This window comes from Myotis yumanensis, unplaced genomic scaffold, assembly GCF_028538775.1.
Source record: "Myotis yumanensis isolate MYYU_CA2020_CCGP unplaced genomic scaffold, mMyoYum1.0.hap1 SCAF_14, whole genome shotgun sequence".
In the NCBI taxonomy this organism is placed as follows: domain Eukaryota; kingdom Metazoa; phylum Chordata; class Mammalia; order Chiroptera; family Vespertilionidae; genus Myotis; species Myotis yumanensis.
In genome coordinates, this window is record NW_027223765.1 from 32,479,963 (window position 1) to 32,493,723 (window position 13,761).

At 46.3% G+C, this 13,761-nt stretch overlaps 1 protein-coding gene across 3 annotated transcripts in view; it reads right to left on the reverse strand.

The window, feature by feature from the left end:
- Positions 1-13,761, reverse strand: part of XPC (XPC complex subunit, DNA damage recognition and repair factor) — a 28,648-nt gene that overhangs the window by 911 nt on the left and 13,976 nt on the right. The window contains exons 6-15 of one of the 3 annotated variants that reach the window (XM_070433543.1): positions 12,946-13,103; positions 12,321-12,441; positions 10,042-10,131; positions 8,994-9,881; positions 7,179-7,339; positions 5,636-5,717; positions 2,471-2,605; positions 2,223-2,392; positions 1,568-1,661; positions 959-1,048 (exon numbers count right to left, since the gene is read on the reverse strand). In XM_070433543.1, the coding sequence (XP_070289644.1) occupies positions 959-1,048; positions 1,568-1,661; positions 2,223-2,392; positions 2,471-2,605; positions 5,636-5,717; positions 7,179-7,339; positions 8,994-9,881; positions 10,042-10,131; positions 12,321-12,441; positions 12,946-13,103 (1,989 nt within the window). The remainder of the gene's footprint in view (positions 1-958; positions 1,049-1,567; positions 1,662-2,222; positions 2,393-2,470; positions 2,606-5,635; positions 5,718-7,178; positions 7,340-8,993; positions 9,882-10,041; positions 10,132-12,320; positions 12,442-12,945; positions 13,104-13,761) is intronic. The other 2 variants (XM_070433544.1, XM_070433545.1) reach the window with 2 other exon arrangements.

Sequence of the window (13,761 nt, forward strand, 5' to 3'; positions counted from 1 at the left end):
TAAAGCTCCTAGCAACAGGCTGCCTGAAGCTGTGTGGCTCGGAGGACAAGGGTACTGCATGGGGCTGGGGGAGAACTAAGGCCTGTCTTCCTGTGTCTTCCTCAGACTGGGGACTCATCCAAGCAGGTACTGGTAACTTACAAACTGAGGGAACACCAAGATGTCTAGGCAGGAAACTACCCTCAGGGAGTGTACAATCAAATCTAGGAGATCGCTACTGACTGGGGCTTTGCATGTATTACTTCACTTCTGAACAAAAGTGCCCAGTGCTCTGAGGAGGTACTCCTTGAGCCTGGGCCGGCTGGGGCGGGGAGCTGGATGCAGAGGGTGAGAGCACAGTGTTGGGAAGGAACCAGTTAGGCATGAAGCTTGGTGAAGGGGTCACTGATGGGATTTGAGGGAGGAGCATGACGAGAGTATTTTTTAAAGGGAAATAGGCAGCATGTGGGGTAGGAGATGTGTGGTCACAGCTGCTCCCAGAGCATTTTTCTGCTGTCTCTGACCCAGTACTGATCACACCACGTGACTGTGTCTGGGGCCTGCATGTCAAGTCCGCACCTGTGTCCACAGGCTGGCCTGCCACATGGCGGGTGCTGTGAGAGTATTCCTGTCCCGAGGGATGATCGCAGGCACTGAGAGCACCACTAGGCTGAATGGTGGGTCACACACAGAAGTACAGACCTCGTCTCTTTTTGAATGGGCTTAGCACCAGAGCACGCCCCTCCTCACTTGTGCAGAGAGGAGCAGAAAAGGGCATGTTGGGGTAGTGCTGGGGGCCAGAAGAGGCAGCTGAGGCTGACTCCAAGGACACCTTCCCCAACAAGGTAAGGGGACAGGTCTGTGGCATCAAAACATAAAGCTGATCTATGACTTGATGTCCAGGCAGAATGCGGGCCAGTGATTTCTGAGAACCCATTCCCACCCAGGCTTGTCTTCTTTACAAAGGCCCCACACTGACCTTGGCCCCATAGCGAAGCTTCAACCTCTCCCTGATGAGCAGTCCCTTAGCCAGCAGCTTCCAGTTCTCGAGTGCCCGCTTCTCCCTTTTCTGCAGGAAAAAAATGACACAGGTAAGCAAAAAATGTTGAGTACTGCTATTTTCAGGAAAAATAAGATTGAACCTGTGAAAACATACACACACACACACTCTTTAGGTTAAAAAAAGTTTATATCAAGTATCAGTTTTAAAATTGGAATGATTTATAAAAGGCATGACAGGCATAAAAAAAAAGCCCTTTTTTAAATGATTTCCGACTCCAAAATGTTTAGGGGAGGAGGTTCTCCACACCTGGACCATAGACAATTCCTTTCAACAGAGGCAGGTGTCGGCAGCAGGGAAGTTGTCCCTGGAGCTGGGATCCGGGCAGATAGTGGATTTTGAGGTGTAGGAAGGATTGTTTTTTTTCCAGTGCTGGCTCCCTAGGGGGCCCTCACGGAGTTGGAGCCAGAGCGAGCTTCAGGGTGCAGACTCTCCTTTATAGTTGCTGCAGGTGAGGCACTGCCTGTCCAGTGTGCTTGCTTTCCCACTCCAAGCCCCACCCAGGCCAGCCCTTGCCAGACTGCTCACCTCCTTCTCCTTCTTTTCAATGAGTGCCTGCTCATTTTCCCAGGCGGCCAGGAGCACGTCTTTGTATTCCTCGCAGACTATGTACCCGTCAGTTCTGTGGGGATGCAACAGGGGTGGACTTTCTCGAGCCTGATTCCTGCTCTCGCCTTTCCTCCTCCCGTTGTGGAGGACAGTAGGCCGCTCCTAGCTCTGAAGGGTTTCCTGAGTCAGCTAGTCCACAGTCCTGGCCATAGCTGCTAACAGATGCCACTCATGCAGAAGGAAAGCCTGTGGACCTGGCACTGCTTCTTCCGGGCCCTAAGAGCTGGGATGAGAGCCCCTGCCCACCCCCAATGCATGCAGGACAGAGGTCACCAACCAGGAAGGACGCTGACCCCATTAGGTCACCTGTGACCACCCCCAGAAAAAGTGTTTTAATCTAACATTATTAGGGGCTTGTTTCACTGGTTTTGCTGCCTCTGGATGGAAGTCAGAGTAGGAGTCAAAGTGTAAAAGTAAAAGGTAAAGTGTTAAGGCTGAATTTGCAAATTCAGAGTAAACCCTGGAAAATCAGAGCCCCTGGGCCTCTCCCTCCCCCAATCCCACATCAATTTCCCACCCACTTCACCGTGACCTCCCCGCTCCTTCCAGTTTCTATGGAAGGCGCCTCACGCACATGGGATGGGAGTATCCTTTATGGAAATCAAAGCCGGTGATGGCCGGGACACAGTCGATGCCCAGCTTGCGAGCCACACGGTTCAGGTTGGGCAGATTCAGTTGAACACAGCCAACAGGCATCATGCTGGGCAGGAAGAGGTACACGTTTCCAAATTCATTCCGGGGGACCTGAAGAGGTTGGCATGCAGGTCTGGCCAGCTGCAGAATGAAGCGGCCTAGTCCTGACCCACTGAGCGCTGCCCTCACCTTGCCATCCACAGCCACGGGTGGCTGGTATTCCTCTGTCTGCCACTTGCCAAACAGGCCCAGGTCATTATGGTCCTGTAGCTGGGGCTCAGCAAGGCGGGCTCTCCGGGCCCGGTTGGAATAGCCTTTCACCATCTACACCAGAGGGAACAGCCAGTTTACAACAAAGGCTACTACTTCCTGAGTGCTTACTGTATAGCAGGCCCTGTGTTCAGTGCTTCGCACCTGTTACAAAACAAACAACAAGCAAACCTGGGATGGGTGTGCTTTTTATCCCCTTTAGTACTATTAGCATGAGTACCACCAGCTAACATCTACAGAGTGCTCACTGTATCAGGCACTGTTCCCAGTGCTCTGTGTGTATTTAATATTTTCAGACTATGACTGATTGCGGGTAACAAACAGCAGACAACAAAACCACAGATAAGGGGAGGATTACTATACTTTGTTCAATACTTTCATCACTGAAATGGAAATTGGAACTCAAAAATGATGGCACTTAAGATCCCATGGCTGGGTGAGTGACAGGGCCAGGATTTAACCCTAGAAAACTAACTGTGCCATGTACCCTGGAAGGCACTGATAGTTTGGGACCCCGAGAACACTACATTATTGATGCCTAATGGTCAATACCAAAATTTTCACTGGGAAGTGAAGGGGTAAAAGGAGCGGAGAACTGGCAAGGAGGAAAAGGTTGTGTAACTTCTACGAGGAGGAGCGGCACAGGCGTGGGCTAAGGATTGGCTATGGGGCCTGGGCTGCTTCTAGTGTAGGGTTGGCAAACCTTTCCTGCAAAGGGTCACACACAGCCTCTGTTGCATATTCTTTATTCCTCTCTTTTTACAATCCATAAAAAAGTAAAAGCCATTCTGACAGGACCAGGCTGGATGTGATCTGCGAGCTGTGGACTGCAGACTGCTGTTCTAGTGGCCATTTCTGCCAGGGTAACTGGGCACACCACCTCCGTCACCCTGTGGGGCTGACAGTCCCTTTCTCAGGGAGCCATTCATCCCATGCTGTTAATTAAGTAAAGATCCAATGAGCATCTATTACAGACACCGTGACACCAGTCGTTAGGGGCAGAGAAAGGGCAGTCTGTTCTTAAGGAGCACAGGCTCCTGTGGGGAGACAGAAGACTACAATTCAGTTTGAAGAATATAAGGCAGGATGGGGCCCATAGGCAGGACCCCTTGCCCAGCCCTGAAGAGGGAGAGGGAAAGACAAGCTGTTCAGAACAGGCCCCATCTCACTGAGTCTGAAAGGGCAAAAGGGATTGGTCAAGTGAAAAGGACTGAGAAAGGCATTTGGAACCAAGAGTGTCTGGGACTGCTGAAGTCGCCTGAGCATGCAGGAGGAAATGTGGCTGGAGAAGAGGCGAGTATCAGAGTAGCACAGGTTTTGTGCTACATGGAAGACATGACTGAGTAGGGTGAGGGTGGGCTACCCAGGAGGTGTCACATGCAACTCTATGTTTCAGAACGATCCCATGGTGGCGAAATTGACAGTGAACTGAAGAGCTGAAGGTGGCTGTGATCCAAGCAAGAGAAGATAGGGAACTGGACAGTAGGTTTCAGAACACAAGGAGGACCTGAGCTTTGGGATTATGCTAGAACTGTGCTATTATAATAGCCATGGACATTTGAAATGTAATAGTCACAATTGAGATGTATTTAAAGTTAAATATTAGATTTCAAAGCCTTACTAAAAAAAAAAAGTAAAATATCTCATTAACATTCCAAAATATTACATGTTGAAATGACAAGGTTTCAAGTATATTTGAAAATATTTAAATTATAGAGGCCTGGTGCGTGAAATCTGTGTATGGAAGGGGGGCGTCCTTCAGCCCGGCCTGCACCCTCTCACAATCCAGGACCACTGGCTCCTCACCACTGGCCTGCCTGCCTGATCACCCCTAACCCCTGGCCTGCCTGCCTGATCGCCTCTAACCGCCTCTGCCTGCCTGATCGCCTCTAACTGCCTCTGCCTGCCTGCCTGCTCACCCCTACCACTCTGCCGGCCTGCCTGATCGTCCCTAACTGATCGCCTGCCTGCCTGATTGCCCCTAATCTCCTGCCTGCCTGAGCGTCCCTAACTGCTCGCTTGCCTGCCTGATCACCCCTAATCACCTCTGCCTTGGCCCCCACCACTGTGGCTTCATCCAGAAGGACGTCTGGAAGGTCGTTCAGCTATCTGGTCTAATTAGCATATTACACTTTTATTATTATAAATATTAAAATATTTAAGTATGGCTACTAAAAATTTTAAATTTGTGGCTCCACTTATATTTCCATCAGACAGTGCCACTTTAGAATGAAGAGACTGGTTATTGGATATGGAAACCTGAGCGGCCCACGCAGGCAGCATAATGTACTCAAGTCTGCTTTTGGCAGTGACCCGTTCCCAAGGCCTGCAGCCCCTTCCCACCAAACTGAGGTGTCTCCACTCCCTGCCAAGCTCCCTAGTCTCACAACCCAAAGGGCTCCTTTTGGGATCTGACAAAAAAGAACAAATGTGTCTCTGTGACCGGCTATGTGTCCTGTGACAAGCCTGAGTGGTACTGTACTGAATCCCTATTTCTTGTGGGCAGCTGGCCTGAGCAGCACAGAGGGAGAGAAATGACACTGGGGTGGAGGCAGGGCTTGGGATTGTTGTCTGGGCACCCATTTTCCTAACTGTAAGGCCTTGGACAAGTAATTTCTCCGGTTTCCATTTTCTCATATGTAAAATGGGCACCATAATGCTAACTCCCATGGCTGTTGAAACTCAGTAGAGAACATATACATACAAAATATGTGGTAAGTTGCCAAGCGGAAGGACGCTGATGACTGGTGAATGCATCTACATAAAGCAGGGCTTTGGCCTCTTAAAGCAACTCAGTAACAGTTCCAATCTACACACACACACCAAGAGTCTGAGGGCTGCTTTTTGGCATAGATTTCTTGCATGCTCTGGAAGATCCATCTCTTACAAATTCCTCATTAAAGTGAGACATCATTTAAATGCTTTTCTCCTTCTCAAGTGAGGAAAGCAGACCTGGGTTCCTATCCTGTGCATATACTCAACAGCCCTCAGTCTTCACTCCTCTGCCCGCAGCTGTTCCCACTCAGTCTTGGTGCTGAGCCTCCCGATGCCCTGGTCTGGGGGCGCCCACCCAGCTCCGGTTACCTTGTAGGGCACTTCTCCAAGCCTCACCACTCTTCCTTGTTTCAGCCACGTGTCCCTGGAGTGCAGGGTTTGCACACAATCCCTGCCGGAGCCAACAGAGGGAGACAAAGGAGAAACTCAGTTCACACCTTGATGGAGCACAGTATGGAGAGAAACCCTGAGAACCCAGGTGCTCATATGACCTCCCAGGAGGAAGAGCACAGCCTGTGATACTCTTCTCAGGCTCTGCTCCTGAGGAAGCCAGGGGACTTGCCTCAGGCAAACAGTAAACTTGGACTTCCTACCTTAGTGGGTGTGTGAGTTCACTTACAAACCCTAACCTAAATAGAATTACACTTCTGTCTTGGGCTTCGTGCGGTACCCTCACTTCTCCTCCCACATGAGAGTCTCTTTGCAGCTCGTAGGGAGAGAGGCAAAAGTCACAGCACTAAAGGCACATTTCCTCACCACTGAGCACATGCCTGCCCAGGGTCTGGTCTTCTGCCAATACCAGAGGGACAAGTGTCCAGGGAAGGGGTGGTGAACCCAAAAGACTACATGGAAATTATAATTGCGTTAATAAATTACCAAGGAATTAAGACTCATGCACATGGAACGGTCAAATAATTCCTGGCGGCCTGTGATTATGGGGAGAGATCCTCTGGCTTCACTCTCTTTCCAGAGCTAAGAACTATCCCCTAGCCTTGCAATTCTACTTTCCAACACAGACCCTGAACTGAGGGTCCAGGTGATTCCCTGCACGACTGACATGCAGGAAGTGGTCCCATCAGAGGACTCAAACCATCTACTCATACAGTTTCCCTGTATTTCCTTCTTTTCTCTCTCTTTTCACATTTCTTAAGGACATCTATTTTTTGGTCTTGTATTTTAATATTTTTTAAAAATATTTCTTTTGTGTTCTTCCTACTGTTATTTCTTAAAAGCTCTGCTTCTAATTTTATTTTTTCTTCACCTTACATTTATATTATTAAATGTTTTTGTTTTAATTTTGTGTATATTTCACATTCATTTCCTACTCTTTCTCCCTTCTTCTTCGGTATTTCTACTGTGGCAAAATATACATAACATAAAAATTTGCTATTTTCGCCATTTTTAAAGTGTATGGTTCAGTAGCATTAAGTACATTCGGACTGTTGTGCAACCATCACCACTATCCATCTTCAGAACTTTTCATCTTCCCAAACAGAAGCTCTGTACACATTAAAATATTCAATCACTTTAACTTTCATTACCAAATCCTTTATTTCCTTTTGTATATTTTTAATTTATATTTGAGGGGTGTGTTTATATTGCCCTATATAAACCTTACTTGTCCTATTTTTATTTTCCCCCTATAACTTTTCCTCTCCTGTTTATCTTGTATTCCATGTTGTTTTAATTTCTAATCTTTAATCTCTTCTACCCATCCCCACACACAACAGCACATACACAGACTATAAAGCTCCTCCTACTTGACAAATGAGGTAAATGAAATTATCAGCTCCTGCCCCAGAAGGTTGATAAGCCCAGGCCATCAGGAAGCCCACCAGGCCACCAGACGCACCTGGAGTAGACAGCTTCTCCACGACAATAGCCAATGATGGCGGCTGTCTCAGGATAGATGGCCTCGTATTTCAGGAGATGCCTCTTCAGGGCGTATAGAGGGTGGTTCTTATATGTGCCAATGACAGTGGGCAAAGGCTGGTCCAGGTGCTTTGCCTGAAACTGCAAAGGCCAGAGAGATAATGTTGAACATGTGGTTTAGAAGAGGAAGTAGGTTTGATATGGGCAATCCTCAGACCAGCTTGTTCACAGTGAAGCAGAGGTTTCATGAGCACCAATGATTGTAACATTGCTTTTGTAGCTCTGTTAAGTAGGTTTCAGATAAATCAAAAGCTATGAAGAATCAAGTAATTCTGTGACTTATAGCTACTTTGAAAAGTCATCTAACCTATTTCTCAGCCAGCCTAGCAGATGAGTGTGCACTCTACTAAGGAGTTCCAAGGGAACAAAAACAGTTTTCTTCAGGAAAGAGGTCTTATCTCAAAGTGGCATCACTATTCTGCAACGTGGGTTTCCTTGACTGCTCACAGGAAATCAAAATGAGTTGTTCACACGTTGTGACTTTTTTTAGTCTACTGTAATTAATACATGTTCTTTTAGCACTTCTATAAGGAATATGATTTTTCTTTTTTTAAAAAAATATTTTTACTGATTCAGAGAGGAAGGAAGAGGGAGAGAGAGATAGAAACATCAATGGTGACAGAGAATCATTGATTGGCTACTTCCTGCACGCCCCTCCCCAATGGGGATTGAGCCTGCAACTCAGTCATGTGCCCTTGACCAGAATCGAACCTGGGACCCTTCAGTCCGCAGGCTGACGCTCTATCCACTGAGCCAAACCGGCTAGGGCAGGAATTTGATTTTTCAGTGGACAATTCCACTGCTGTAATTCACATCTGATTCACCAAGGTCTTGTAGGCCGTCCTTAGCAGTTCTTGAAAACCCCCAAATATATTAGTGAGGACGGGCAATATGGAGTAGCCAGGAGTAGGATAGACCCTCCACATGGTTAGCTTCCAGTACAGACTTTATTAGGTTAGTCACAATGCCATCTGCACAATTCCCATCTACTCTGACATTTTTCAGTAAAATGAACCAGAACACCCCCAGAGGAAACTCTCAATGCAGGATGAACTGTACGATACAGAGAATGCTAAGTAAGCCCATGCTTCACCCATCTGAGGAACTGGGAACAATTTGCCAGCAAATCTGGGCATGTTCCCATGTGGAAATCCTGAGCTCCACCCAATGCCATCACTGCTGTGCATAGCAGCTCAGGCCTCCTCCTGAAACCAAGCGACACACCAGGTCCTTTCAGTCTAGAAGTCAGCTGCCCAGTGTGCCTTCTCAACAGACTGAAGGTATTCCTCATCCTGAGTCCCTTCCTTCCCAGGATATGAGTGTTCTACATCCATGGAGGGTTGTGTATGTGTTTTGTGAGTGGGTACGACCTGAAAAGGAGGGCGGTAATCATATTAATGAGTTTTTTCTTCTTTCCCTCAGTATGCCTTGCATAAATTATTTTAAAGCTCCAAATTTATAACTGGGCAATAACTACAAGTATACAGGCTTCAAAGCCAGATAGACCTGGGTTCAAATGCCAAGTCAGTCAGTCAATCGCTTTAATCTTGAACTCTTAACTGGTAAAAAAAAAAAAAAAAAAGGCAATAATAGTCCCAGCTTTATAGAGTTGTGATAACTAATGAGATACACTAAAAATACCCAACACAGGGCTGGGCATACAAAACTGCTCAAATATGGGAATAATTTTAATAACTCGACTGGGTCTTTGAGCCTGTGGCAGCCGAGGCCTTACCTCCAAGTCTTCTTTCTTTTCCCTTTCCACCAATGGGCTCTGGTAGGGTCTCAGGGTTTCAGCCCACCACTTGGCATCAACCCGGCACTTGCGGGTCGCTGTCATCCAGGCTGGGTCATACCTCTGGGTGACATCCCGGACCCAACCATCATTGTCAAAGCCTACAACGTAGGCCATGGGCTTGGTGGCGTATCTGTAACATGTCACAGCCTGGCCCACCACACCATGCACACAGTCCACACACACCCATTTTTCCTCCCGCTCACAGAACACCTCTAGCCACTGGTCCACACCAGCTGTTTTCCCTTTTTCTGTCCTCTCACCATCACTGGACATTTTCTTGCCTCTCTTATTCTTACTGCTTGAAGAGCTTGTGGATGCTGCTGGAGAGTCGGGATGCTTAGAGTAGCTTCCACGTCGGGTCCTGGAGTCACTTTTGGACCCTGCCTTTGTCCTCGGAGGAGCCGGGGCCCTCCTCTGTCTAGAAGGACCAGGCTCAGAATCCTCATCAGATGGATGATGGGCTTCCCCACTGGAGAGCTCGAAGTCAGAGCCACTGTTGGTCTTGTCACTCCCACTCTCCTCTTTATAAGACACCCTGGAGGCCACCCGTCGCTCCCGGCCACGCAATTGTCTCTGGGTTTCTTCTTGCTCTCCCGCCTTGCCCTCTTCTTCCTCACTGGAGGAGGGCTCTCTCCGTTTCTTCCCCACGGCAGCTGCCTTACTCCTCTTCCCTTTGGCACTTGGACTGTTGGTGCCTTTAGAAGAAGTGCCCTCTTTTCTGGTTCCTCTGCTGGTCTTTGGTTTGGTTTGATTTTCTGAGACTTGGCTGGAAGTTTCTGAGGAGCCCTCAGGACTCTCTGTGGAACTCTCTTTAGGCTTCTTTCCCTTAAACAAAATAGAAATTTTCTTTTTTGCTAATGATAAGATAGAGACCCTGTAATCTGACCCTTAAAAACAGTCTAATGACCAATTTTTAAAAAGTATGATAATTTCTCACTTCTCCCTGACCAACTACCCTTTTCTCTGGAAGCCCCAAGAACCTCACCTTGGCTACTGATAACTTCAGAGGAACTGGCTGTAGAGACAATACCAGTCGGGTTGGGAGCTGCAGAGCCCGGAGCATCAGTAAAAATATCTGTAATGAAAAAGGGTAACACATTTATCCTCAGAAAAGGATTAAGGGTTTAATTAATTCAATGTTGTTGTGGTGGTGCTCATTTGTAATAGGGAAAAGTTAGAAATAACCAAGCTGTCAAACACTAGGAGCCTGGAACCCTCGACACTATTAAAAACGATGTAGCAGAGATCTATCTTTGTAGAAAAACAGGAAAATGTTCACCATATAGTAAAGAAAAAGAGAAGTTTGTGTTTAAATATATAATGCTAATTTCTCTCAGAATAAATTATACACAAATATAAACATATATGCATATTTGGAAAAGGACCTATATATTGGGTTATGGCTGTTTATGCGTGGTGTTTTTTATCAGCTTAACTTTTATATGAAATATCCAGAATATATAAGTGCCGGAAGCCGGTCCATCTTTGCTGCTTGACACAGTCGCTGCAGGAAAGAAACATCTGCACAGCATATGTTTCAATGGACCTGGCATATATAGCATACTGTTCTTAATATGTTTGCTCCCTTTAGCTCCATGTGTTTTAACCAAGGTCACCTCTCCCAGAAAGGTTGTTTCCCCAGGTGGGGATCTTTCCCTGAGGTTAGGGAGGGGATACAACCCCTTAATTAAGTGCCAGGCGGGTAGTTAAGCTACATAATCTTTACTCCCTGGAATGGAGATAAGAAACGCCCTAACCTTTGTAATAGAAATTGACAGGATTAAAATCGGCTGGTATAAATACGGATGTAACAAGACAATAAACATCAGATCCTCATCAGTTCCTAACCAGAACTCCGACCAGAACTTTGGCTGGAGATCCTGGCTATAGGTCCTGACTAGGTTGCTGATCAACTGAAGGCTGTCTTCGTGTCATTCCTTCTTCACCGACTCCGTCCACACCTTTGGGGACCCCTGGACCTGCTGGGATTGGACCCCAGCATATAAGTCATTAGACAGAATGCACATTGGTGGTTGCCAGGTGTATGAGGAGGTGGGAGGAGGTAGAAGAAGGAGTAACTGTTTAATGGGTACAGGATTTCCTTTTGGGGTAACAAAAATGTTTTGGAAACAGAGGTGGTTGTCAAAACTCTAAATACACTAAACATCACTGAATTGTTCATCTTTAAAAAAAAAACCACTATATTTTTTTGCTTTAAAAACACCCTCATCGCCGAAACCGGTTTGGCTCAGTGGATAGAGCATCAGCCTGCGGACTGAAAGGTCCCAGGTTCAATTCCGGTCAAGGGCATGTACCTTGGTTGCAGGCACATTCCCAGTGGGAGATGTGCAGGAGGCAGCTGATCGATGTTTCTCTCTCATCGATGTTTCTAACTCTCTATCTCTCTCCCTTCCTCTCTGTAAAAAATCAATAAAATATATTTTAAAAAAAATACAACAAAAAAAACCACCCTCATAAGCAAAACCAGTATACTAGTACATGTACACAAATACACAGGAACAAAGTTTGGGAGGACAATACTAAAATATTAATGTTTTCCTCTGGATGGTGGTATTACAGCATAATTACTGGCCATGCCAGGTATCTTAGACTTTATTAAGCCAAGTCAGAAGAGAGGTAAAGATGACAGTCACTTAGCCTTTAAGATTCAAAAAGTCTGGTCGATTTCCCTAAACATACAGGGAATTTGAGGCTCAGGCACAAGTGTATGTAGTCATAGGAATCTTCCAGGGATTAAACCAAATACCTACCCCTGTTTTTGTTTTATTCAGACAGAGCCTTACCTAAGGGTATTTTCAAGCATGTTGTAAAGCCTGTCTACACATGAGACCGCTTCACCAGGACTCCTTTTGGTAGATAAAACTCTCCTCACTGCATGGCTGCCTGCCAATGCCATCACCCAAATTGGAAGGTATGGAAACACTTTCTTAAGAATTTCAGCAGCCAATCTGAAACATTTCCTTGGAACTTCTGAACACAATTTCTAAATAGTTAAAGGAAACAATTCTAGGGCACCTGACCAAAAATTCACACACAAGGACATCAAGTAATAGAAAGAGTGTAGGCCTTAACTCACACACTGGTCCCAACCCTGATTCCAATGCTGGTCAATGAGTGACCCTAAGAAAGTTACGTAGCCTCTTTGAGCTGCACTACCTAGTATTTACTTTATATCTGGCACATGACTGCCATTGTCATTTGCTACCAGTAATAAAAATAGTGCTGCCAGGAAGAATCACTCACATGGACCAATTCTTCATCATCTCGGGCAGAGTAAATTGCAAATCTCCTTTCCAACGTAGTTTGTAGGCTGTCGTGCTCGCTGATTGAAAGGTCAGAGTTAACCGTAAAAGTTCCAATGAACCTGGAGAGAAGCCGGGCATTCCCTTGTGTGAGAAGTAGGAGCAAAGAGGAACTCTATTCTTTATAGACAAGAAAATCAGAAGGGGCAGTCTGCGAAGGAAATTGTGAGCCCTGCCTGCTTTTGTTCTATTTTTCCCACCCTGTTTGGGTAACTCCTCCTCATCATTAAAGACTCAATTCAGACTTTACCTCCCTCTGGAGCCTTCCCAGACCCCCCAGCTGAGATAAGTGCCCTGGCTCTGTGTGCCCGCAGTGCCCAGCACACTGCCTCCAGAGCAATGGTCACACTGATTACCTGGGGGTATATTTATCACCCAGACAAACCTGGGAGCTCTTCCAGGACAGAGATCATGACTGACAATTCTCTGCCTTCAATGCTGTGCCCACTGCCTGGCTTACAGGATCACCTCAGGGGATATCTGTGTTAAGTGACCTGTACCCAGTCAATCTGAGAGACACACAAATCCTACACTAAGACTGTGCAGCACAGGCCAGAGGGCCATACCATTTCACCAGGTTTGACAGGTAGGAGATGTCCACGTCTTGGGGAGGCACTTTGGTAAAGCGAATTGGGATGATGGAGAGGCTAATAGCCTGAAGATCGAGCTGGTTGCAGATGCTATTTCTATAGAAGCCATTTGCTAACAGGCACAGAAGGTGAACCTGGAGACAAAGAGAAAAAGAAAAAGGAAGACATGAAAGAAAAGCTGATCATAAGACGGATTTTTGCTGCTGAATTAAAAGACATTTTTTGGGCAGGATGTATTTGTTGGTATTTCTTTTTTAAAAATATGCTTTTACTGATTTCAGAGACAGAGGGGGGGAGAGGGAGGGAGGGAGGGAGGGAGGGAGAGAGAGGGGGAGAGAGAGAGAGAGAGAGAGAGAGAGAGAGAGAGAGAGAGAGAAACATCCATTGGTTGTCTCCCATATGTACCCTGACTAGGGATCGAACCTGCAACCTGGGCATATGCTCTGACTGGGAATTGAACTGGTGACTTTTTGGTGCATGGGAAGATGCTCAACTAACCAGCCAGCGCATGTTGCCATTTCTAAATACAAAAAAGTAAAAATACTAACATTACCCATTTCCCAAGATTTTGCTTTTCAACCCCTCTTCTTCTAACTATTCCTTCCCTCAAAGAATCTCAAATCTCAAAGCTCCAAAATACAAATTTTTTTCTTCTTCTAAGAGGCCTTGTCTTTTATTATTTTATTTTTAAAAATATATTTTTATTGATTTCAGAGATGAAGGGAGAGGGAGACAGATATAGAAACATCAATGATGAGAGAGAATCATCGATTGGCTGCCTCCTGCACGCCC